The following is a 27,274-nucleotide window of genomic DNA, read 5'->3' as shown; positions in this document are numbered from 1 at the left end:
TTCCTTTCTGAGGATAGTAGCCTCAAAGAGGGGATGGATCCACGTTCCTCTATCTCTATTAATGTTCACTGTGGAACAGATCTGCAAACTCTCGAGCCAATTGTGGTCGTCCAAGAACTTATGCGCCCGATCGGTGATGATAGCCTCGTCCAGGGAGATCTGGTGCTGCTTTTCCCAAAACGCCTGTTATGTAAAGGAAACAAAACGCCATCTCAAAGATCATCTGGGGGAGCACACTAAGGCAATAAGAAGTGCGAACTATGGTAAGTCCGCCGTGGCCGAGCATTTTTGGGAGAAGCAGCACCAGATCTCCCCGGACGATGCTATCATCACCGATCGGGCGCATAAGTTCTGGGACCGCAAGTGGCTCGAGAGTTTGCGGATCTGTTCCACAGTGAACACTAACAGAGATAGAGGAACACGGATCCATCCCCTCTTTGAGGCTACTATCCTCAGAAGGGATGAACGGTTCCACATGACCCACTCTCGAGCCACTTCCGATTCCATAACACAAGAGAACGGAACACGTGGGAATGAAACACGTGACGAGTACCGTGAACCTGCTGGTATTTAAAGACGCACCGCAGAACAAAGAAAATACTGCTGAAGAAGAAGAAAATACTGCTGAAGAAGAAGGCAGGAGCCTTCAAAAGCTATAGTTTTATCGCTTTTAATTTAGTATATTTTAATGTATTTTATTGTTCTTAACCCAGTATATTTTAATGTATATTTCATATATTTTACTTGTAAAGTAAAATATAATTTATTGTAAATACAGGCAAATATAATTTATTATAAATACATAGTTATCAAGATTCCAGTTTTCGTTTTCTTTGTGTTTTATTTCTACATAAGGTTGGTGAAAAACATTTAAAACTACAATAAGACCAGTGGAATTACATAACAAGTACAGGTCACTGTTGAAAAAAAAAAGCCGTGAATTAGGGTTGAATTTGAAAGTGTCTGCAATTCTACCCAGACGCGATACGAGGGAGTATATGATGAGAGCCTTGTCAATCAATTCAGAACTGGAGAGATTGTGCAAGGCTCAAGCAGTAGAATTTTTTTGACGGCTTGTTAACAGGAGACTGCTTCTACAGTGATGGAATACACTTAAATAGAAAGGGTGCAAGAATATTTGCTGATGCTCTCGAGGCAGTGCTTGGTGGGTCAGAAAACTGCTAGCTTGGGAGGATACAAGGACTAATAGATTAACAGTAGCCACTGGCAAAACTCAAAGTTATCCTTGCAATGCTTCTATTGGAATGAGCAGCAGCCTGCAAAACAAGATTCAGGATATTTCAGAGGATGCTGGGAGTCATTTCGGTACAAGTAAACAAATGGGTTGTGTTAGGGTAGCTAAGAATAGGAACAGGTGCAGGTATATTTGCATATACACCAATGCTAGAAGTTTGTTGAATACATTTGATGAATTTGAGGTATTTCTCAACACATCAAAGGCAGATATTGCAGGGATATCCAAGACGTGGTGTCACACAGATATAAGGAATGCAGTACTGGGATTTGGGGAGTACAATGTGTACAGAAAGGACAGGAAGGGAGGAGAGGTTATGCTATTAGTTAAGAAACACATAAAATCCAAGGAAGTGAAGCCAGTCGACATCACTAGACAGTGCAGTGTTGACTCAGTTTAGTGTTACATAAGATCAAAATTGAGAGTAGGAGTGTATTATAGGCCTAATTACTCTGATGAGTATAATAAGAAACTGTACAGGGAAATAGAGTGGGCCAGTAAATCAGAGAGTCTTATAATGGGGGATTTTAAAATCCGAGATAATGACTGGAATTTGTGAGTTGTCACTCACACACTAGCATGGTGGATTTATTGGACGATTGTTTTCTATATCAGCATATACGGGAGGCAACTAGAGGAAGTAATACTTTTGATCTGATTATCAGTAGTGATTCTTCATGCATTAAGAATCTCCAGATAAAGGAATCACTAGGTGGTAGTGACCAAACTGTGCTGAAGTGGGATTTACTCGAAGAGGTAATTATCATCAGGGGTAAAGGGAAGGGATTTTGTTTTCGTAAATATGATCGCTGTGTTCTGAGACAGTATTTAAATTCTTTACCGGTGGACCAACTGATGATGTTACCAATAGCAAATTCAAAATGAGAGGCATTCCAAGAATTAATCTTGGAAGCTACTAGGCTTTACATACCAACTAAGAAATATTGTTCAATGTTTAGGCCTAAATCGATGTTAGATGAACTAATGAGACATATGGCAGAGAAGAAAAATGCAGGGATACATACAAATTAATGGGTGACATGGAAGCCTATGACAGATATAAGCTGGTCTGTAACCAACTCAAGGAGATTAGGCAGGCAAAGGCAGATTATGAGAAATCTTTGGCAAAGGATACAAAGAAAAACAGCAAATAATGCTTTACTATGTAAACTCTAGAAGGAAAGGGATGAAACAGATTGGTCCACTGGATATTGATAGTTCAGCTGTTGATGATCCTGCTCAGGTGACTAAAAAACTAAATGAATATTTTGCATCTACATTCACACAGGAGTTATTTGGGAGGGGAATGTCAGAGTTGAATTAAACTGGCAGTGAGCTAGATGATTTTGTAATAACTGAGAGGAAAGTGGAGGAGAAATTTTTGAAGATAAATAAAAAAAAAGGCACCCGGGGTGATGGAATCTATCCAGTTATATTAAAGGAGGCAACAAAGGAAGTAAGCAAACACTTAGCCATATTTATGAGAGTTTCCTTGGACTCAGGGGAGTTACCCATGGACTGGAGATGTGCAAATGTGACCCCAATTCACAAAGGAGGATCAAAGGGCGACACAAGTAATTATAGACCTGTTACTTTAACTTCTGATCCAGGAAAATGAATGGAGGCACTGGTTATAGAAGCACTGCAGGATCATCTAGACAAGTCTTGAATTATAGCTCGGACACAGCATGGTTTTGTTAAGGGAAAGTCAATTTGATTGGATACTATGGTGTCTAGTTACAAAGGAACTGGATGCAGGGAATAACTTTGATATCGCATATTTGGATCTTTGAAAGGCTTTTGATACTGTTGCACATGGAAGACTGCTGCACCAACTGGAGCAGTGTGGCATTGGAGGTAAATTGCTGCTTTGGATAAAGGGATGGTTGAGTTGGAGAAGACAAAGAGTGGTAAACAATGGATACTGCTCATCGTGGACAAATGTTATTAGTGGAGTCCCTCATGGCTCAGTGTTGGGTCCATTGTTTTTTTTTATATATATATAAATGATATTGATAATGGTATATCAAGCTTAATGTCCAAATTTGCAGACTATACGAAGGTTGGCAGGGTTGCTAAGGGCACTCATTACAGTATGCTGCCGCAACCGGATCTAGAAAAGTTGAGCAGATGGGATGAGAGGTGCCAAATAAAGTTTAACATTGACAAATGTAAAGTACTGCATATGGGAAGAAGTAACCTCAGAGTAATGTATAAACTCTGTGGTAGAGAATGAAAAGGACCTGGGGGTAATTGTGCAGGTAGATATGAAGTTTTCTGAGCAGTGCCGACGGTCTGTAAGAGTAGCTCATGGTGTCTTGTCAATGATATACAGGAATTTTTCTAGCAGGTATAAGGAGTTGATTATCCCCTTGTATAAGGCAATGGTCAGGCACCACACTTTGAGTACTGTATACAGGTTTGGAGGCCTCATTTTAGGAAGGAGCTGCTGGAACGAGTGCAGAGAAGGGCAACAAGATCAGTGAATGAAACAAAGGGGTGCTCTTACGATGAAAGGCTTAAGTTTTGCAAATTACAGTGTCTGTAGACTAGGCACTGGCGAGGTGATCTGATTGAAGTGTATAAAGCCTTGAATGGTTTGAGCATGCTCGATACTGATGGGATTCTTCCTTTTTCTCAGAATAATCACCTGAGAGGGCATTCAAATTCAGGAAAGACAGATGTAGGATGGATGTGCAGAAGTTTGCCTTTAGCTATAAATTCAAATTCAGGAAAGACAGTTGTAGGATAGATGTACAGAAATTTGCCTTTAGCTAGTGGGTATTTGGTTGGTGGAAAAGACTTCCATCCTTTGTTGTGGAAATTGATAGCCTAAATAAATTTAAGGGAACGGATTTTTTTTTTTTTTGGCTGATGTTGCATAAGCTTGCTTTCTTGCATCATATGCCTCTACTAATGCTAATGCTAATATCATATACTTGGATTTTAGGAAACCTTTTGATACTGTTGCACATTATTATTATTATTATTATTATTATTATTATTATTATTAGCCACACAGTACAAGGAAGCCCGAGGCTTATGCTGCATCAGGCGAAAAAAAAAAAATATAATAAATACCCGAGTTACCCTGAGAGAGAGAGAGAGAGAGAGAGAGAGAGAGAGAGAGAGAGAGAGAGAGAGAGAAGTAAAGAGGAATCACCAAGAAAGAGAAGAATGATGATATCCCGCTCAGGACCCTGGGTTTGCCAAGCCCATACTCACTAGATGTGAGCCCCCGGGGAGGTACTGTTAAAGAAACACTGCAGGATCATCTAGACATGACTGCAGTTATAGTTCGAACACAGCATGGGTTAGTTAAGAGAAAGGCTTGTCTGACCAATTTGATTGCATACTATGATATGGTCAGAAAGGAGCTGGATGCAAACCATAATAATGATATCATATACTTGGATTATAGGAAAGTGTTTGATACTGTTGCACATGGAAGTCTACTCTACAAGTTGGAGCAGTATAGCATTAAGGGCAAGCTGCTGCTATGCATAAAGAGATGGTTGAGTGTAGAAGACAGAGAGTGGTAATCAATGGATGTTACTTTTCATGAACTAATGTTATTAGTGGAGTACACCAGGGTTCTGTGTTGGGCTCCTTGTTGTTTTCTGTACTTATCAATGATATTGATGAAGGTATATCAGGATTAATGTCCACGTTTCCACATGATACGAAGGTTGTTAGGGTTGTTAATGTCAGTAAGGATGGTACGCTACTGCAACAGGATCTGAAAAATTTGAGCAGATGGGCTGAGAGGTGGCAACTGAAGTTTAACATTGACAAATGTAAAGTACTGCATATGGAAAGCAGTAACCCCAGAGTAACGTATGAACTGTGTGGTACTAAACTCAGGGTAGTGGAGAATATAAAGGATCTGGGGGTAATTGTGCTGTTGTTGTCGTTGTTGTTGTTATTCGGTTTAACAACACTAGGGCTACTAAGGCCAAATTATGTCTGTTCATTGTTAATTTACAAGCATATCGTTAGAGAGGTTAAATTATATGCTTCTGTACAAGCCAACATGTTTTAGATATAATAAAAGTTTCACAATATTTGCTTCATTTATCATTAGCATTAGCAAAGGTACATGATGTAAGAAAGCAAGCTTATATAGCATCAGCCAAAAAAAACCCTTATTCACCCATCCACTCACTCCAATTGTTTGTCAAGTTCTGCCTTGAATCTATTTAAGCTATCAACTTCTACAGTGACAGATGGAAGTTTGTTTCAGCAATCAACCACCCGCTGGCTAAAGGCAAACTTCTGCACATCTACCCTACAATCGTCTTTCCTCAATTTGAATTTATGCCCTCTCAGGCAAGAGGAAGAATCCCATCAGCATGCTCAATGTTGATGGGATTTCCTAAGAAATGAGATAAATCAGTTGATATATTCAATGTGAAGAGTGACTGAAAAGTGTTTGACCGGATGGCTGAATGTAAGTGATAATCAACCAAAAAATGACGGACAGTAGGGTAATTGTGCAGTCAGAAGTTTTCTGAGCAGTGCAAAAAAGGCAGCAATTGTAGCTCATGGTGTCTTGTCAATGATATACAGGAATATTTCTAGCAGGGATAAGAAGGTGATTATCCCCTTGTATAAGGCAATGGTCAGGCCACACCTTGAGTACTGCATACAGGTCAGGAGGCCTCCTTTTAGGAAAGATGTAGAGCTGCTAGAACGAGTACAGAGAAGGGCAATGAGAGTACTGAGCGCAACAAAGGATTACTGTTACTAAGAAAGGCTAAGGCTGAAGGTCTCCAAATTGCAGCATCTGGAGACTAGGCACCTGCAAGATGATCTGATTGCGATGTATAAGGCCTTGAATGGTTTGAGCAAGCCCAATGCTGATGGGATCTTCCTCTTGCTCAGATTCTGCACAGGAGTGGGCATAAATTCAAATTGAGGAAAGACAGTTTTAGAATAGATGTGTGGAAATTTTAGCCAGTGGATGGTTGCATTATCTGTTACTGTGGTGGAAGTGGACTGTTTGAATGAATTCAAGGAAGAACTAGACAAATTATTGAAGAGGATGAGTAGGTGAAATGGAATTTTTTTATTTTTTATTGTTTTTTTTATTTTGGCTGATGCTGTATAAACTTGCTCCCTATCATCAATTGCCACTACTAATAATAATATTAATGTAGTATTTTCTTTGCAAGCTGAATGAAATTAATTTCAGTAAGGTACTTTATGTGTCTTATTTTAGTTCATAACACAGAGAAATGTTATTCTGTGTTATTATTTTCTGTCTTTACTTTAAAGGGACACCACTGTTCTTCCAAAGGACATGCCAATTACAGAGAATGGGCATACAATCTTTTTTTTTTTTTTACCACCCAAGCTTTGTCACTGTAGGGCAAAATGGTGTCCCCTGACTAAAGAATACAGAATAGCATTATTTTTCTCAAAGCGGTGCAAGAATATTTGCTGATGCTATTGAGGACTAATATACATGGACTAATAGATTAACTAGATCCATAGGCAGAGGCAAAACCGATTTTTGCACTGCTTCTATTGATGTTGATGAACTTTTGATGACCCTGCTCAGTTTGCAGAAAAATTGAATAGATATTTTGCATCTACATTGACATGAGGAATTCTGTGGGGATGATTATGCTAGACATTTATCACAAAGTCTAAATGACTTTGTGATAAATTAAAGGAAAGTGGAGGAGAGATTGTTGAAGATGGACATAAAAAAGTTTCGGGGCTGGAGTTTGGGGGCTGGTCACTCACACACTAGCAAGGCTTTTGTGGATTTATTGGATGATTGTTTTCTACATCAGCATGTTCGGGAGGCAACTAGAGGGAGGAATACTCTTGATTTGATTATCAGTAGTGATTCTTCATGCATTAAGAATCTGCAGATAAATGTACCACTAGGTGGCAGTGATCACAGTGTGCTGAAGTGGGATTTACTCAAAGAGGTAACTACCATTAGGGGTAAAGAGAAGGGTTATTGCTTTCGTAAAGGCGACTACGATCGACTGAGACAGTATTTAAATTCTATACAGTGGGACCAACTGATGATGTTACCAACAGCAAATGCAAAATGGGAAGCATTCAAAGAACTTATATTGGAAGCTACTAGGCTTTACACACCAATTAAGAAATATTGTTCAAGGTTTAGGCCTAAGTGGATGTCAGATGAACTGATGAGGCATATGGCAGAGAAGAAACATGCATGGGATACATACAAATTAACACATGACACAGAAGCCTATGATAGATACAAGTTGATCTGTAACCAAGTTACAAAGGAGGTTAGGCAGGCGAAGGCAGAGTACGAGAAATCTTTGGCAAGGGATGCAAAGAAAAACAGCAACGAGTTCTTTACTTATGTAAATTCTAGAAGGAAGGGGATGAATCAGATTGGTCCACTTGATATCGATGGGTCAACTGTTGATGATCCTGCTCAGGTAGCTAACAAACTAAATGAATATTTTGCATCGACATTCACACATGAGAAGTTATTTAGCGAGGGGAAAGCCAGAGGTGTATTCAACTCTAGCAGTAAGCTAGAGAATCTTGTAATAACTGAGAGTAAAGTGGAGGAGAAACTGTTGAAGATAAACACAAGAAAGGCACCCGGGGTGGATGGGATCTATCCAGTTATATTAAAGGAGGCAGCAGAGGAAGTAAGCAAACCCTTAGCCATAATTATGATAGCTTCCTTGGACTCAGGGGAGGTACCCGCAGACTGGAGATCTGCAAATGTGACCCAAATTCATAAAAGAGGATCAAAGGCTGACACAAGCAATTATAGACCTGTGAGTTTATCTTCTGTTCCAGGAAAATTAATGGAGGCACTAGTTAAAGAAGCACTGCAGGATCATTTAGACAAGACTTCAGTTATAGCTCGGACACAGCATGGTTTTGTTAAGGGGAAGTCTTGCCTGACCAATTTGATTGGATACTATGATGCAGTCACAAAGGAACTGGATGCAGGGAATAACTTTGATATTATATACTTGGATCTTAGAAAGGCTTTTGATACTGTTGCACATGGAAGACTGCTGCACAAATTGGAGCAGTGTGACATTGGAGGCAAATTGCTGCTGTGGATAAAGGGATGGCTGAGGGGGAGAAGACAGAGAGTGGTAATCAATGGACACTGCTCATCGTGGACTAATGTTATTAGTGGAGTCCCTCAGGGCTCAGTGTTGGGTCCATTATTGTTTTCTGTATTCATAAATGATATTGATTATGGTATATCAAGCTTAATGTCGAAGTTTGCAGACGATACGAAGGTAGGCAGAGTTGTCAAGGACACTACTGACACTATGGTGCTGCAATAGGATCTGGAAAGGTTGAGCAGATGGGCTGAGAGGTGGCAAATGAAGTTTAACATTGACAAATGTAAAGTACTACGCATGGGAAACAGCAACCCCAGAGAAACGTATCAACTCTGTGGTACTACACTGACAGTAGTAGAGAATGAAAGGGAACTGGGGGTGGTTGTGCAGGCAAATATGAAGTTCTCTGAGCAGTGCAGATGGGCTGCAAGAGTAGCTCATGGTGTATTATCAATGATATATAGGAATTTTTCTAGCAGGGATAAGGAGGTGATTATTCCCTTGTATAAGGCAATGGTCAGGCCACACTTAGAGTACTGTATACAGGTCTGGAGGCCTCATTTCAAGAAGGATGTAGAGCTGCTGGAACGAGTACAGAGAAGGGCAACAAGATTAGTGAATGGAACAAAGGGGTGCTCTTACGATGAAAGGCTTAAGTTTTGCAAATTACAGTGTCTGGAAACTAGGCACCGGCGAGGTGATCTGATAGAGGTGTATAAAGCCTTGAATGGTTTGAGCATGCTCAATGCTGATGGGATACTTCCTCTCGCTCAGAATAATCACCTGAGAGGGCATAAATTCAAATTGAGGAAAGACAGATGTAGGATAGACGTGCGGAAATTTGCCTTTAGGCAGCGAGTGGTTGGTTGGTGGAACAGACTTCCATCCCTTGTCGTGGAAGTTGATAGCCTAAATAAGTTTAAGGCTCAGCTGGACAGGTATTTTGAACGAACAGAGGGGTGAAGTGGAAGTGGTTTTTTTTTTTTTTTTTGGCTGATGCTGCATAAGCTTGCTTTCTTGCATCAAATGCCTCTACTAATGCTAATGCTAAAAAAAGGCACCTGGGCATGGATGGAATCTATCCAATTTTATAAAGGGCAAATCCTTAGCTATAATTATGAGAGCATCCTTGGATTCAGGGGAGGTTCCTATAGACTGCAGGTGTAAGATGTATCCCCAGTTTATACAATTCATAAAGGTGGATCAAAAGTAGATGTGAGTAATTATAGACCTTTTAGCTTAATGTCTGCTCCAGGAAATATAATGAAATCACTGGTTAGAGAAGTAATGAAGCCCATCTGGACAGGCATGCAATTATACTGCAATTACAGCATGGATTTTAAGGGGCAGTTTTGTCTAACCAAAGAACTGTATGCAAAAAATAGTTTTGACATCATATACTTGGATTTCAAAAAGGCTTTCGATACTGTTGCACATAAAAGACTGCTATACAAACTGGAGCAATGTGGCATTAGGGGCAAATTACTGCTATAGATAAAGGGATGGTTACTGGAAGAATACAGATAGCAGTCATGAATGGGCACTATTCTTTGTGGACTAATATTGTTAGTGGAGTTCCTCAGGGTTTAGTATTGGGACCATTGTTGTTTTCAATATTTATCAATGATATTGATGAAGGTGTATCAGACTTAATGTCTAATTCTGCAGATGATATAAAGGTTGGCAGAGTGATTAATGATTAAAGTTAGTTATCAAGGTGAGCTACTGCAACAAGATCTAGCAAAATTGGGTTGATGGGCTGAGAAATGGCAGTTGAAGTTTAACACTGACAAATGCAAGGCACTGCATATGGTTAGCAGTATCCCCAGGGTACCTTATCAAATGCGTGGTACTACACTGAGGGTAGTGGGGAATAAAAAAGAGCTGGGGATAATTGTGCAGTCAGGCATAAAATTCTCTGAGCAGAGCAAACACGTTGCCAGGACAGCTCGCCAGGTTTTGTCAATGATATACAGAAAGTTTGGCAGCAGGGATAAGAAGTGTTTATAATTTTGTATAAGGCAATGGTTTGGGCATACCTTCAGTACTGTATACAGGTCAGGAGATCTCACTTTAGGAAGGATGTAGATCTGCTGGCTATGTAGAGAAGGGCAACCAGACTAGTGAAGGGAATAAAATGGCACTCTTATCATCTAGAAAGGCTTAATTTTGAAAATTGCAGTGTATCGAGATTCAGTACCTGCAGGGAGATCTGATTGAGGTGTTTAAAGCCTTGAATGGATTGTGTAAGCTGAATGTTAATGTCATTGTTCCACTTGCCAAGAGTACACACATTAGGGGACATAAATTCAAGTTGAGCAAGGATGGTTGCAGGATAGATGTGCAGCAGTGTGCCTTCAGTCAGTGGGTGGTTGATTGTTGGAACAGGCTTGCATCTGTTGTTGAAGTAGTTGGATTGAATAAATTCAAGGAAGAACTACACAAATTCTTGGCGGGTATGAATGGGTGAACATTGTAGGGTTTTTTTTTTTGGCTAATACTATATAAGCTGGCTTTCTTGTATCATTTGTCATTACTACTACTATTAATCGTGTTGAAACAATAGTCAGTTTCTTTATTAATTAGTATTTATATAAAATCTTTTTATATATCAACTTGAAGCTCTAGCCTGATGTGTGTGCATGTAAATTGTTTTTGGCAATAAGTTTTTGATGTGAAAACATCTTCGGCAGTGCATAAGATGTAACAAAATTTTTTAGGCTGAAGTAAAACCGATTGTTAATGAAAATGCAAGATGGAAATGACGCAAATTACATCACATCCTAAACTTAGTCACCAACATTGATTTGGTAGTGTAAGTAGCAGGCATATACATAAAACTTTAAATCATTTATACTAAATATTTTGGACTGAAGCAAAACTGATTGATAAGGAAAATGCGAGACTGAAATTAGTATGTCACTTTCTGAATGATGCTAACTCCGTCATTAACTTTGATTCGGTACAGTAAGTAGTGGTCATGGCATAAAATGCTACATTGTCCATAATTTTGGTTCTAGTTTTATCCGAACTAGATAATCAGAACTATTCAAATTTGAAAAATTTGAATAGTTCTGATTTTCGTCAAAGATGTTTTCACATAAAATAAAAAAATAACATCTTTTGTGCATGTAGGATACAGCTACCATTTAGTTGTGAATTCTTTTGGGTATTTTTCCTTGTAGAAGAGAGAAACTGGATCACCGATCTGTATTCCACTTTATCCATTGTGATACTTCACTTCATGTGTACAGGCTACACAGATTGGTTTTTGATGTGAAACCGGTTTTTGGTTTGACAAATTGGTTTTTGATGTGAAAACATGTTTGGTGGCATCCACTAAATTTCGGACTGAAGTAAAACCAATTTGTCATGAATTTGCACCACAGAAATGACATGTCAAAAAATTGTGACAGAATAGTGAATTCCAAGGGGGAAGAAAGAGGTGTCTCAGTGATGAAAATGACATCATTTCCGGTCTGTCGATCAATTCAGAGGAGGAGTCTCTGCCAAAAGCAAATACAGATGAGTTGGATGTGAATGACCAATGCGAAGCCCTGCCAGAATTACTTCTTGTTGCCTGCTTCTAAAACTAGATGTCCACAGTTGTGTCTCTTTTTTTTATCTGCAACAGTTGATTTGAGATTGCCAGAGGTGAGATCATTGTTTCCAACATGTTTTTAATAATCGATTTGTAGTCAGTGTGGGGAACTTTCAATTGACTGTATGATCCAGAGTCGGGATGTTTAGCAGCCTCATCCACACGATCATTACCTTGGATGCCGACATGACCAGGAATCCAGCAGAAGGTAACCTTATGGTTAGCTGTTTGATGGTAAAATAATTTAGACCGGATTTCTTTAAGAATGGGATGAGAGGGAGAGAAGGTAGATTGATAGGCACTGATTGCACTTAAGGAGTCTGTATATATCAGAGATTGTTTGATATGATATTTGTTTATGTTATCTAGAGCCAGTTTTATTGCAAATAATTCTGCAGTATAGATACTGTATTCAGTGGGAAGAGAGGCAGCTGTTAAGAAAGTGGCGGAAACTGCTGCTGCACTAACAGCCGTATCTGTTTTGGAGCCATCGGTATAGATATGAACTTTATCTGAGTTTTCTAAAGAATGCAATTTAAGTAGCTATTGACAGTTGGTATTTGCCAGGGAGGATTTTCCCCATCTTGAAAAGAAATTGTCACAGTGAGGTTTGAATTCAGTCCAGGGAGGTTCAGGAGTAGCAAGGTCTTAGGAATATATTCTTAAAGTTAATTTTCCAACTGATCATGTGTTCTTGCAGTCGAATCCCTGTAGGGCGGTTTTCATTAGGTTTATTGTGATATAGCAGGGTGTGTTGAGGATCAAACAGATACTACCAGCTGGGGTGAGCTGGAGTACTTTCAATCTTTGCTAAATAATTAAACAATAAAATTTTTCTATTGAGACGCAGAGGGGGTTCATTTGCCTCAATATACAGGCTGTGAACCGGAGATGTTCTGAAGGCTCCAACAGCTATCCTAAGGGCATTATGCTGGATGGTGCTCAGACGTAAAAGAGAACTTTTCCTGGCGGAGCCATAGACAGGTGCTCCATAATCCAAGTGCGATCTTATTAAAGCTCTATAGAGATGTAGGAGAGAGCTTCTATCAGCACCCCAGGACATAGCGGAGACAGCTTTTAGTATATATTCAGTTTTTTAAGACAAGTGTTCTGGAGGTATGCTATATGGGAAGCAAAATTAAGTTTATTATCTAAATGTAACCGCAACAAACAAAAACTGTTAGTGATAGGAATCAGGCTGTTTTATAAAAATATTTCTGGATTCAGATGTAGTTTCTGTTTTTTACAAAAATGAACATTAGACTTCTTTTCTGCTAGGGAATAACCATTCTGCAATGCCCATGATTCTATTTTAGCTATAGCAACTTGAAGTTGCCTTTCAATGATGTTCATAATTTGGGTTTGAGTAGAGATAAAGAGGTCATTGGCAAACATGTACGATTGTACTGTATTTGGTGCATTCCTTGTCATGTTTGTGATTCTTATTGCAAATAATGTTGGACTGAGAATGGAACCCTGTGGTACACCTACCTCTTGTTCAAATGTTTGGATAAGTTATTCATGTATCTGACATGAAAAGTTCTGTGGCGTAGGAAGTTTTGTATAAATTGCGGTAGATGATCTCTCAAGCCGAAAGAATGAAGATCTTGAAGAACACCATTTCGCAAGGTGGTATCGAAGGCTTTCTCAATATCGAGATTAATAATGACCAGATGCAGTCCCCCTTATGAAGGCATTTCGTATATTTGCCTCTGCTTTTATCATTACATCTAATGTGGAACAGTTTTTTTGAAACCCATACTGATTACTATTTAGCAAGTTGTTAATTTCCAGGAATCACATTAACCAACTATGAACCATTTTTTCCAGGACTTTGCCTAAACAACTAGTCAGTGAAACTGGCCTATAGTTATGTGTAAAGGTGCAATCCTTCCCAGGCTTTGGGAAGGCTAGAACTATTGAGTGACACCACTAACATTTTCTATATTTCTAACATTTTCACTAAACATTTTCTAAGTATATTGGGTTGTAAAAGTTTAACAATGATCTTTTTGCTCTGTTTTTCAGTTGTTTTAACATTATATAGCAGATCCCATCTGGACCAGCAGTGCTATATAATGTAACTTTTATTGGTGGTCCGCCGAAAGTAGTCTTGTTTAATAACTTTTCAGAATGCTGGGATTTCATGGTCTCTACCAGAAGATCTCCAGACTGGAGCTGCATTACTGTTTTTGGTGAACCTGCAGCAGACTCAACACGTTTTGGACAAGGAATGGGGGTAGTTTACTCAGAGGCAGCTCTGATTGAGAGTGCAGTACAAGGAATGCTGGTATTTCCTCTTGTGGGGTAGTTTTCAACCTATTGGGTTGAGAATAGTCATTTTCGGTGTCATTTTCTAGTCTTGAGCTCGAGGGCTCTAAAGGTGGAAATGAATTGTTTTCCATCTGTGCTCCTTTCAGCCCTGGGACAGTGGATTTCCTCTCCCAGGTTACCGGCCCTGCCAACAGGGAGGCAGGAGCAGTGCCGCTAGGTGTAAAAGGTGTAAAAGTTAGCAAGTTAGTTTAATGGAAAAAAAGAAAGGTGGTTTTCCTTTCTGTAACTTAGTTACAATTTGTAATACTAAGTTAACAATTAATTAATGGGAACATAAGAAAACTTTTACAAATGAATATACCTGTAGCTTTGATAAAAAACACTCTAGAAACCACTCAGGGAATTGCTTGATCACTATAATGCTTGGCACCCAGGGCCAAGGTACGCATACAAGGTACACATATGGTTTTTTCTGGAGGAAGAATTGCTGACATAACGATATAATTCAAGATTTGTGCTGTTTTAGCAAACACACTGGATTGTATAAACTTAAGTTTTGTACAGGTAGTTCCTGACTTTACGAGTTAATTCGTTCCTAGCATGTGCTCGTAAAGCAAAAACTCATAAAGCGGGAATTTATTTCCCATAGACATAATGTTAAAAATAGGGGTTACATTATCAACAATGAAATTAGTTAGTAATAATTAGTTTATGTTTAAACGATGATTGATTTATCCAAAGAAATTAAAATGTAGTCTGTAAAAATCAGGCAAATTATAATAATAGAGAAATTATTTATGACTTACAAATGTTAAAGAATGCTTATTCTTCATCATCATCATTCACTAAATGCACAAATTGTTTATCACTCAATATTAGCTCGCACTTGTTGGTTGGCTTCATAAGGAGTCGTCTTCTTCAGAAATGCTTCAAGAGGCATTTATTTCCAATGTAATCTCTTTTCTTTAGAAGCCAGTTGACATTGCTGGACAGAGCAGTGTCGAGTCAGTTTGGTGTGACATAAGCATTGGGAGATCAAAATTGAGAGTAGGAGTGTGTTATAGGCCTAATGACTCTGATGAGTATAATAAGGAACTGTACAGGGAAATAGAGTGGGCCAGTAAATCAGAGAGTCTTATAATGGGGGAATTTAATTTCCTAGATACTGACTGGAATTTGTGGGTTGGTCACTCACAACACTAGCAAGGCTTTTGTGGATTTAATGGACGATTGTTTTCTATATCAGCATGTTCGGGAGGCAACTAGAGGGAGTAATACTCTTGATCTGATTAACAGTAGTGATTCTTCATGCATTAAGAATCTGCAGATAAAGAAACCACTAGGTGGCAGTGATCACAGTGTGCTGAAGTGGGATTTACTCAAAGAGGTAACTACCATCAGGGGTAAAAGGAAGGGTTTTTGCTTTCGCAAAGGTGACTACAGTGGTCTGAGACAGTACTTAAATTCTATACGGTGGCCAACTGATGATGTTACCAACAGCAAATTCAAAATGGGAAGCATTCAAAGAACTTATCTTGGAAGCTACTAGGCTTTACATACCAATTAAGAAATATTGTTCAAGGTATAGGCCTACATGGATGTCAGATGAACTAATGAGACACATAGAAGAGAAGAAAAATGCATGGGATACATATAACTTAATGGGTGACATGGAAGCCTATGATAGATATAAGCTGGTCTGTAAGCAAGTCACAAAGGAGATTAGGTGGGCAAAGGCAGATTATGAAAAATTGGCAAAGGATGCAAAGAAAAACAACAAAGAGCTCTTTACCTATGTAAACTCTAGAAGGAAAGGGATGAATCACATTGGTCCACTGGATATTGATGTTCCTGCTCAGGTGACTAACAAACTAAATCAATATTTTGCATCTACATTCACCCATGAGGAGTTATTCAGGGAGGGGAATGCCAGAGGTGAGTTAAACTCTGGCAGTGAGCTCGATGATTTTGTAATAACTGAGAGGTGAGTGGAGGAGAAATTGTTGAGGATAAACATAAAAAAAGGCACCCGGGGTGGATGGGATCAATCCAGTTATATTAAAGGAGGCACCAAAGGAAGTAAGCAAACCCTTAGCCATAATTCTGAGAGCTTCTTTGAAATCAGGGGAGGTACCCATGGACTGGAGATGTACAAATGTGACCCCAATTCACAAAGGAAGATCAAAGGGAAACCCAGGTAATTATAGACCTGTTAGTTTAACTTCTGTTCAGGAAAATTAATGGAGGCACTGGTTAAAGAAGCACTGCAGGATCATCTAGACAACACTTCAGTTATAGCTCGGACCCACATGGTTTTGTTAAAAGAAAGTCTTGCCTGACCAACTTGATTGGATACTATGATGTGGTCACAAAGGAACTGGATGCAGGGAATAACTTTGATATCATATATTTGGATCTTAGAAAGGCTTTTGATACTGTTGCACATGTAAGACTGCTGCACAATTTGGAGCAGTGTGGTATTGGAGGCGAATTGCTGCTATGGATAAAGGGATGGTTGAGTGGGAGAAGAAAGAGAGTGGTAATCAATGGACACTGCTCATCGTGGACTAATGTTATTAGTGGAGTCACTCAGGGTTCAGTATTGGGTCCATTGTTGTTTTCTGTATTTATAAATGTTATTGAGGATCGTATATCAAGCTTAATGTCCAAGTTTACAGATGATACAAAGGTTGGCAGAGTTGTTAAGAGCATTAATGACAGTACGCTGCTGCAACAGGATCTAGAAAAGTTGAGCAGATGGGCTGAGAGGTGGCAAATGAAATTTAACATTGACAAATGTAAAGTACTAGATATGGGAAGCAGCAACCCCAGAGTGACATATCAACTCTGTGGTACTACACTGACAGTGGTAGAGAAAGAAAAAGACCTAGGGGTAATTGTGCAGGCAGATATGAAGTTTTATGAGCAGTGCAGATGGTCTGCAAGAGTAGCTCATTGTCAATGATATACAGGAAAATTTCTAGCAGGGATAAGGAGGTGATTATCCCCTTATATAAGGCAATGGTCAGGTCACACCTTGAGTACTGTATACAGATCTGGAGGCCTCATTTTAAGAAGGATGTAGAGCTGTTGGAACGAGTACAGAGAAGGGCAACAAGATTAGTAATTGGAACAAAGGGTTGCTCTTAAGAAGAAAGGCTTAAATTTTGCAAATTACAGTGTCTGGAGACTAGGAACCTGCAAGGTGATCTGATTGAGGTGTATAAAGCCTTGAATGGTTTGAGCATGCTCAATGCTGATGGAATTCTTCCTCTTGCTCAGAATAATCATTTGAGACGGATAAATTCAAATTGAGGACAGACAGATGTACGATAGTTGTGCGGAAGTTTGCCTTTAGCCAGCGGGTATTTGGTTGGCGGAACAGACTTCCATCCCTTGTTGTGGAAGTTGATAGCCTAAATAAATTTGGGGCTGAGCTGGACAGGTACTTGGAACGAATGGAGGGGTGAAATGGGAGCATGTTTTTTTTTTTTTTTGGCTGTTGCTGCATAAGCTTGCTTTCTTGCATCATATCCCTCTACTAATGCTAATGCTAATTTCAATAACATGCATAAGCATTTTTTAATGAAATGGACAAATTGAAACAAAAAGACATTAACATTTCATTTTTTAATGAAATGGACAAAAAAAAAAAAAAAAAAAAAAAAGAATGAACAGAAGATTCTGAAAATTTATTTATGTTTTTTTATATGATTGAAGATTTCAATAAAGGGGAACACATTTCACCAAAGTAAAAACACAATTCCAGCTATCGGTATTTTCTCAAGTGCAATACATCAAGTTTACTACCCATTTATAATTGCTTGCAGTAACAGATAAGTCCAATAAACTGGAAAGTGCAAACTGTTTTTATTGTTTTATGATCGTGACCTCCAGAAATGTGCTTAAGAAAAATATTACAAAACATTCAAAATTGGTTCTTATAACAGAACCTATGAAAAGATGAAAGTTTAGTGCATTTTAATGATTTCAATTGGTAACTAATACAATTTATACTATAAAAACGACCTTTTAGAGAATTATATAGCAGAAATTTAAACTTCCGAGGTCGTGGAACGAATTACCAAAAAACAATGTGTTATTGTTTTTTGGTAATTATGAAAATATCACATTATGATATTTTCACGATATGATGGTAACGGATAAATATTGTAAAGCGGAGTAGACTGTATTGTATAGCCGTGTGTTGTTTGAAATGCAGTATTTATGAATGTTTAACATTCATTTTTTGCAATTAATGTTCTTATTTTCAATTTTGTTGATATTTGATACTTGAAAAAAAAAAAAAAAAAACTGGTAAACCCGGGAACAGCCTGTATTCTAAAAGTGAAAAAAATAACTCATATAATACAGATCTGACCTGAGATGTGATGATCCAAATGATTTATCTACATTTATATTTTTTGTTTCTTTAATCTCTTAAAGCATTCTTAAAACTAGAGGTCTAATGGAGGAGAACAGTTATGAAGAGTTCCAACAAAATTTGTTGTCATTTTGTATGTCATTTATGGCAGTACTGTGCATTATTACCAATAACATTACTTTTAAAGTTACTTTATGATTTATACAGAAATAAAGGGTAATTTAACCATCATAGTCTGGTTTACAAACCCAACTTACATTTAAGCAACAAGCATTTTCTTAGAATTTTCCACAAAATCAAAAGTGCCTTGATGGTGAATTATTTCCAAGTAATAGCAGTTCCCAAAAAAAAAAAAAATAAAAAAAAAAGAATTCTGAAAATATCATATCAACCCAGTAGTTTTTTATGAAAACCCCAAACACGAGAGGTATTAGAACCTATAGTACATGGAACCGTGCTTGGCTTGGAGGATGAGAACACAAAATAAGATATTTGTTGACATTAGACTTGAACTTCTGTAGACTGAAATTTTCAGGAAATACATACAAAGGAAGGTTGTTCCAGAATACAGCAGTTGAATGAATAAACGAGGAAGATGAAAAGTTTGTTCTGTGAGTTTGACGTGGGACAGTAAATGGATGTTATCTAGTGGCGACACGCGTTCGGACTGTTTTGAAAGAGACAGCGGGAATAATAGAAGCCAATTCAGAAGAACAGTGCCCATGGAAGTATCTGTAGAAAAGGAATGCAGCAGAAACAGTATGTCCATGAGACATACTGTTTCTGCTGCATTGGAGAGACTCTGTTAGAGAGGAGTCATTAATTAACTTAACTGCCCTCTTCTGAATGGAATCAAGAAGCCTGAGAGAGGTTTTGTGGGCACCGCCCCAGATGTGGGAACAATATTCCATGGAAGGGCGGATTTGCAATTTGTACAGAGTGAACAGCTGTTTGGAAGAAAAGTAATGCCGAAAGCGAAAGAGAAAACCATGTTATTTAGATGCAGAGGAAGCAATATTTGTAATGTGCTTGTGCCAAGAGAGATTAAAAGTCAGGGAAATCCCTAAAAGAGACATATCAACTTGCCTAGAAATCGGACTGTCACCACAGAAAAGCACAGGAGCAGAAGAATCCTTTTTGCGAGTTATAAGACAGAACTGAGTTTTCGAAGGATTGAAAGCAACTAAGTCATCTTTGCCCCGCTGGAGAATTACCTGGAGATCAGCATTTAAGGAATTGGTAGCAGATATTTGAGAAATTGAAGCTGATTGAGTAAGGAAAGGTTTCTCAAAATGGAAAGTGGAATGCAATGTGCTATCATTGGCAAAACTGTGGATAGGATTTTCAGTCAGTGGAAGAAGGTCATTAATATACAAGAGGAAACAAGTGGGCAAAAGAACTGAACCTTGGGGGACACTAGCATTAGTGGAGAAGTTAGAAGACAGAGAGCCATCTACAATCACCCAAATTGAGCGATCAGAGAGAAAATTGAATAACCAATTACAAAAAGCAGTTGGCAAACCATAAGATGGAAGCTTGTTTAGAAGACCTTTATGCCAAACACGATCGAAAGCCTTTGAGATGTCAAAAGCAACTGCTTGTGTTTCACCCAACTTTTCCATTGAATTTGTCCATAAATGGGTAACCTAAGCAAGAATATCACCAGTGGATCGATACTGATGGAATCCATACTGGCGATTGTTGATCAGACGAAAGGTTTCTGTGTAGTTTAAGAGTTGGCGGTTAATTGATTTCTCCATTACTTTAGAAAGAGTAGAAGTAATATCAATGGGATGATAGTTGGATGGGAGAGATTTGTCACCCTTTTTAGGAACTGGCTGGATATGAGTCAGTTCCTAAAAAGGGTGACAAATCCAAGTAGAAGGAAAAACGCCTTTGGAATAAGAAAGTGAAAAAAAGGCGGCAAAGAACAAGAGTAAGTTCAGGAGCACAGGTTTTGAGAACAAGTAGAGAAATACCATCAGGATCTGGAGCTTTCTTAGCATCAAGATTCATCAAAATCCTTCTAACATCTTTTTGACAGAAGACCACAGGAGGCATTGAATGGAGCGTGCTAGGAATGGTGGGAGATGTTTTACCATTATCATTAATACGTGAGTTGGAAGAAAAATGGGATGCTAGCAGGTCAGCTTTATACTTAGCCGAAGTGACAACAGAACCATCTGGGTTTGATAGAGGTGGGAGTAGAGATGGGCAAATGTTGCGGCCAATAGCTTTGGCAAGAGAACAGAATGCTTGGCTACCATTAGGGCAAGAAGCAAATTTTCTACTCTTAGCCTGTTCGAAATCTTGTTTGGACTGATTAATAACTGCTTTACAATTGTGGTGTAGGCAGAAAATGACACTGAAGAATTGGAAACAAGCCAATTACGATATTCAATGTTCTTCTCTTGAATAGCATTAGCACATTTATTGGAAAACCAAGGTTTAGATAAAGGATGAGATTTTAATGTGGAGTTTGGAATAACGGATTCCATTCCTACAAAAATAATTTCCCTGACACGGTCTGAGCAAATGTTGACATCAGAACTGTTAAAACAGTAATCCAATCAAGGAAAAGAAATCTTGCAGGTCATCCCACTTTGCATTCTTGTAATGCCAAACAACACAACGTTGGGAATAGTCACGAGATAAAGACTCCATTGGAGAAGAGATAATCACCAAGTTGTGATCTGAGGTGCCTAAAGGACCACTCACTTCAACCGTGTACTTAGAAGGTTGTTTATGAGAAAAAGATCAAGCATGTTGGCTGTATGGTTAGGATTGTCCGGTATTCTTGTAGGTAAATGAACAATCTGTGCAAGGTCACTAGTAATTGCAAAAGCCTCAGCATCTTGAACAGCTGGGTCAGTGTAACCAGAAAACAGAAGCCAGTTGGAGTTTTGAACAGTAAATTCACCAAGGAAAATTACCTCACTATTAGGAGAGTTGGACTGGAGAAAGTCAAGTTGCAAAGAGAGGAAGTCAAAGAGCTCCAAGTGATTAGTTGAGTTGGGAGAATGGTAGAGACAACAGATGAATTTGACAGAATGAGGTAGAGAGATTTTAAGCCAGAGAAGATCAAAAAGAGGAGATTCCAAATTACCAAGTCTCTGATAGGGAATATCGGAATGGACATATGCACAAGTACCACCTTTGAGGCGAAAGGAATCGTAGGAATAATTTGGGCAACTGAGATGAGGACTATTTGAATCAACCGATAACTGAGATTCTGTCAGAAAAAGTACATATGGTTTGGCAGACTGTAAGTGGAATTGGAGATCGTTGAGATCAGAATTGAAATGACGTATAATTGTGAAATGAACTAGGAAGTGTTTAGGATTAGGAGTCTAAAATAACACTGACTCTTTCTCTCTATCTCTCTCTCTTCATTCATGAATATCCACAAACATGCAAAAAAGAGCTTACCCTGTCCTTTCCAGAAATTATAAAAACAGATTGCTCATCAAGAGATCCTTCATTGTCAGCTGTTTCCGTGTCTCCAGAATCTGATTTTGTATCCATATCTGCCACAACATCTGAATCACTAGGTTCCTCTTCACTGCTCTCATCCGAAAACAAATGATCAAAGGTAGAAGCTATTTTTTCTAAAATCCCATCTTCGTTTTCAGAATCTGAATCAGGACAAAGTACTAGGCTACCTGAATCTAAAACAAAAAAAAAAATATATATATATATATTCGATTTATAAATGGTTTTGCCCGCACACACACACACGTGTGTGTATAAATTAAGACAAAATTTGGAAATTAAAATAAACAGAACAGTTTTTAATTTTTAATGAAAAGTATTAATGTGAAAGACTAAACTAAAAGTTTTGACAAAATGTGCTAAACAAAATAGGTCACTTAAACTAATAATATTAGATAAATTGTGAAAGCTGCTTCGCTTTTACTGTTCTGCCCCAGGACTTTTTAATTCTCCATGTCTATGGGTTTAGTACTATATTGGTATGGGATTATTTCTCCCCATGTGAAGAATTTGTTGATATTAAATTTCAACTGTCACTCCTCAGCAGATTTAACTACCATTAATAACATCAGTTGAAGAAGAGCAGTGCTTATTGATAAGCACTGAACCATCCCTTTATCCATAGTATGAGGTTATCCAAGTGTTGGGCAACATTTTGGGTGGCTCTGTAGCCAGGTGGGCAGGAGCATTATTGCGTAGCACACGCTTCTTGATTAGACCGAGGTTCGAGCATGTGACCACCAAATACGGCATATGCGAAAAGTTCAGGGAATGACCACTGCATATTCCAGGAGCAATATGGCCTTACTTGCTAATGCTCCTAAAATCCAAATAACAACAGCAACATTTTGCAGTTCCGGAAACTGCAACATTTTTGATAAATATATAGCCATTTTATTGACTTAATTGTCATATTAATTTATTTTAAAGAAGCAGAGTATAGTCCTAGTGACACTCCTTAGTTTATTTTGAATTTAGATAGTGATTCCGAAAGTTAATACTTAGAGTCTGCAGAGCCTTCATTCGTAACTTGCTGCCATTGTTGTAGTATATCAGATCCACATGGAGTAGCGTAACGTATATACCGAACTTGATAGTGTAAAGTATAAGGTAAAACAAAATAGCATAATATGTAGCATTGTATTAGGATTCTGTTAGCTTAATATAGCATTGCTGATGCTATCGAGCCAGAGACAGGTAGGTCGGAAAACTGCTAGCTTGTGGGTATAAAAGAAATAACAGATCAACAGTAACCGCTGGCAGAGGTGAAAGTGATACTTGAACTGCTTCTTTTGGAATGAGCAGCAGCCTGGAAAACAAGATGCAGGGTATTTCAGAGACTGCTGGAAGTCAGTGTGGTACAAGTAAGCACATGGGTTGTGCATTGTAGCTAAGAATAGGAACTAATAAGAATAAGAATAGTAGCTAAGAATAGGATACTTGCGTGTATACAAATGCTACGAGTTTGGTAAATAAATTTTATGAAATTTAGGTGTTGGTCAAAATATCAAAGGCAGATATTGTTGAGATATCAGAGATGTGGTGTCACACAGACATAAGCAGTGCAGAACTGGAATTTTGGGAGTACAATGTGTACAAGAAGGATAGACAGGAAGAAAAGGGGTTAGGCTATTAGTTAATAAACACATAAAATCCAAGGAAGTGCAGCCAGTCGACATCGCTGGACAGTGCAGTGTTGAGTCAGTTTGATGTGACATAAGCACTGGGAGATCAAAACTGAGGGTAGTAATCAGAGTAGTAGTAAATCAGAGAGCCTTATAATGGGGGATTTTAATTTCCCGGATATTGAATGAAATTTGTCGGTTGTTCACTCAAACACTAGCAAGGCTTTTGTGGATTTACTGGATGACTGTTTTCTACATCAGCATGTTCGGGAGACAACTAGAGGGAGAAATACTCATGAAATGATTATCAGTAGTGATTCTTCATGCATTAAGAATCTGCTGATAAAGGAACCACCAGGTGGCAGTGATCACAGTGTGCTGAAGTGGGATTTACTCAAAGAGGTAACTACCATTAGGGGTAAAGGGAAGGGTTATTGTTTTCGTAAAGGAGACTACGATGGACTGAGACAGTATTTAAATTCTATACTGTGTGACAAACTGATGATGTTACCAACAGCAAATTCAAAATGGGAGGCATTCAAAGAATTAATCTTGGAAGCTACTAGGCTTTACATACCATCTAAGAAATATTGTTCAAGGTTTAGGCCTAAATGGATGTCAGATGAACTAATGAGACATGTGACAGAGAAGAAAATACATGGGATACATATAAATTAATGGGCGAAATGGAAGCTTATGATAGATATAAGCTGGTCTGTAACCAAGTCACAAAGGAGATTAGGCAGGCAAAGGCAGATGATAAGAAATATTTGGCACAGGATGCAAAGAAAAACAGCAATGCGTTCTCTACCTACATAAACTCTAGAAGGAAGGGGATGTATCAGATTTGGTCCACTGAATACTGATGGTTCAACAGTTGATGATGATGCTCTGGTGTCTAACAAACTAAATGAGTATTTTACATGCATATTCACATATGAGGAGTTATTCAGGGGGGGGAATGCCAGAGGTGAATTAAACTCTGGCAGTGAGCTAGATGATTTTGTTATAACTGAGAGGAAAGGGGAGAAGAAATTGTTGAAGATAAATATAAAAAAGACACCCGGTGTGGATGGGATCTATCCAGTTATATTAAAGGATGCAGTAAAGGAAATTAGCAAACTGTTAGCCATAATTATGAGAGCTTCCTTGGACTCAAGGGAAGTACCCATGGACTGGAGATGTGAAATGTGACCCCAATTCACAAAGGAGGATCAAAGGGCGACACAAGTAATTATAGACCAGTTAGTTTAGCTTCTGTTCCAAATAAATTAATGGAGGCACTGCAGGATCATCTAGACAAGACTTCGGTTATAGCTCGAACATAGCATGGTTTTGTTAAGAGAAAGTCTTGTCTGACCAATTTGAGAGGGCACAAATTCAAATTGAGAAAAGACAGATGTAGGATAGACGTGTGGAAATTTGCCTTTAGCCAGCGGGTGGTTGGTTGTTGGAACAAACTTCCATCCCTTGTCGTGGAAGTTGATAGTCTAAATAAGTTTAAGGCTCAGCTGGACAGGTATTTTGAATGAACAGAGGGATGAAGTGGAGGTGGGTTTTTTTTTTTTTTTGGCTGATGCTGCATAAGCTTGCTTTCTTGCATCAAATGCCTCTACTAATGCTAATGCTAATGCTAATTTGATTCGATACTATGATTAATGGAAGCACTGGTTAAAGAAGCACTGCAGGATCATCTTGACAAGAATTCAGTTATAGCTCAAACACAGCATGGTTTTGTTAAGGGAAGGTCTTGCCTGACCAATCTGATTGGATACTATGATGTAGTCACAAAAGAATTAGATGCAGGGAATAACTTTGATATTATATATTTGGATATTAAAAAGGCGTCTGATACTGTTGCACATGGAAGACTGCTGCAAAAATTGGAGCAGTGTGGCCTTGGTGGCAAATTGTTGCTACGGATAAAGGGATGGTTGAGTGGCAGAAGACAGAGAGTGGTAATCAATGGACACTGCTCAATGTGGACTGATGTTATTAGTGGAGTCCTTGAGGTTTCAGTGCTGGGTCCATTGTTGTTTTCTGTTTTTATAAATAATATTGATGATGGTATATTAAGCTTAATGTCCAAGTTTGCAGACGATACAAAGGTTGGCATGGTTGTTTAGGATGCTACTGACGTTATGCTGCTGCAACAGGATCTGGAAAGGTTGAGCAGATGGGCTGAGAGGTGGCAAATGAAATTTAACATTGACAAATGTAAAATACTACATATGGCAAACAGCAACCCCAGAGCAAAGTATGAACTCTGTGGTTGACAGTGGTAGAAAATGAACTACACTGACAGTGGTAGAAAATGAAAGGGACCTGCGGGTAATTGTGCAGGCAGATATGAAGTTCTCTGAGCAGTGCAGACGGGCTGCAAGAGTAGCTCATGGTGTCTTATCAATGATATACAGGAATTTTTCTAGCAGGGATAGGGAGGTGATTATTCCCTTGTATAAGGCAATGGTCAGGCTGCACCTTGAGTACTGTATACAGGTCTGGAGGCCTCATTTCAAGAAGGATGTAGAGCTGCTGAACGAGTACAGAGAAGGGCAACAAGGTTAGTGAACGGAACGAAGGGTTGCTCTTACGAAGAAAGGCTTAAATTTTGCAAATTACAGTGTCTGGAGACTAGGCACCGGCGAGGTGATCTGATAGTGGTGTACAAAGCCTTGCATGGTTTGAGCATGGTCAATGCTGATGGGATACTGCCTCTTTCTCAGAATAATCACATGAGAGGGCATAAATTCAAATTGAGGAAAGACAGATGTGCAGAAATTTGCCTTTAGCCAGCAGGTAGTTGGTTGGTGGAACAGGCTTCCATCCCTTGTTGTGGAAGTTGATAGCCTAAATAAATTTAAGGCTCAGCTGGACAGATATTTCGAACGAACGAAGGGGTGAAGTGGAAGGGTTTTTTTTTTTTTTTGGCTGATGCTGCATAAGCTTGCTTTCTTGCATCATATGCCTCTACTAATGCTAATGCTAATGATGTCGTCACAAAGGAACTGGACTCCACTAATATTATTAGTTGAGTCCAGTTCCTTTGTGACTACATGATAGGAGTCCATCACTGAACCCTGAGGGACTGGAGATGTGCAAATGAGGGACTGGAGAAGTGCAAATCCTGAGGGACTCCACTAATAATATTAGTGGAGTCCCTCAGGGTTCAGTGTTGAGGCCATTGTTGCTTTCTGTATTTATGAACGATATTGATGATGGCATATCTGGCTTAATGTTCAAGTTTGCAGATGATACGTAGGTTGGCAAGGTTGTTAAGGAGATTAATGACAGTACGCTGCTGCAAAAGGATCTAGAAAAGTTGAGCAGATGTGCTGATGGGTGGTAAATGAAGTTTAACTTTGACAAATGTAAAGTACTACACATGGGAAATAGTAACTCCAGAGTAACGTATCAACTCTGTGGTACTACACTGACAGTGTTAGAGAGAGAAAAGAACCTGGGGGTAACTGTGCAGGAAGATGAAATTTTCTGAGAAGAGCAGACGGTCTGGAAGAGTAGCTCATGGTGTCTTGTCAATGATATACAGGA

At 38.7% G+C, this 27,274-nt stretch overlaps 1 protein-coding gene across 1 annotated transcript in view; it reads right to left on the bottom strand.

Moving 5' to 3' along the window:
- LOC150088255 (intermembrane lipid transfer protein VPS13A-like) overlaps positions 1-27,274 on the bottom strand; it is a 3,009,916-nt gene that overhangs the window by 1,372,243 nt on the left and 1,610,399 nt on the right. Inside the window, exon 43 of the mRNA XM_090370087.1 lies at positions 22,035-22,273. Coding sequence (XP_090226213.1) covers positions 22,035-22,273 — 239 coding nt within the window. The remainder of the gene's footprint in view (positions 1-22,034; positions 22,274-27,274) is intronic.

Source organism: Mastigoproctus giganteus, chromosome 3, assembly GCF_048544385.1.
Source record: "Mastigoproctus giganteus isolate SK-2022 chromosome 3, ASM4854438v1, whole genome shotgun sequence".
Lineage (NCBI taxonomy): Eukaryota > Metazoa > Arthropoda > Arachnida > Uropygi > Thelyphonidae > Mastigoproctus > Mastigoproctus giganteus.
Note: the sequence above shows the minus strand (reverse complement) of the source record. Positions and strands in the feature narration are given on the sequence as shown.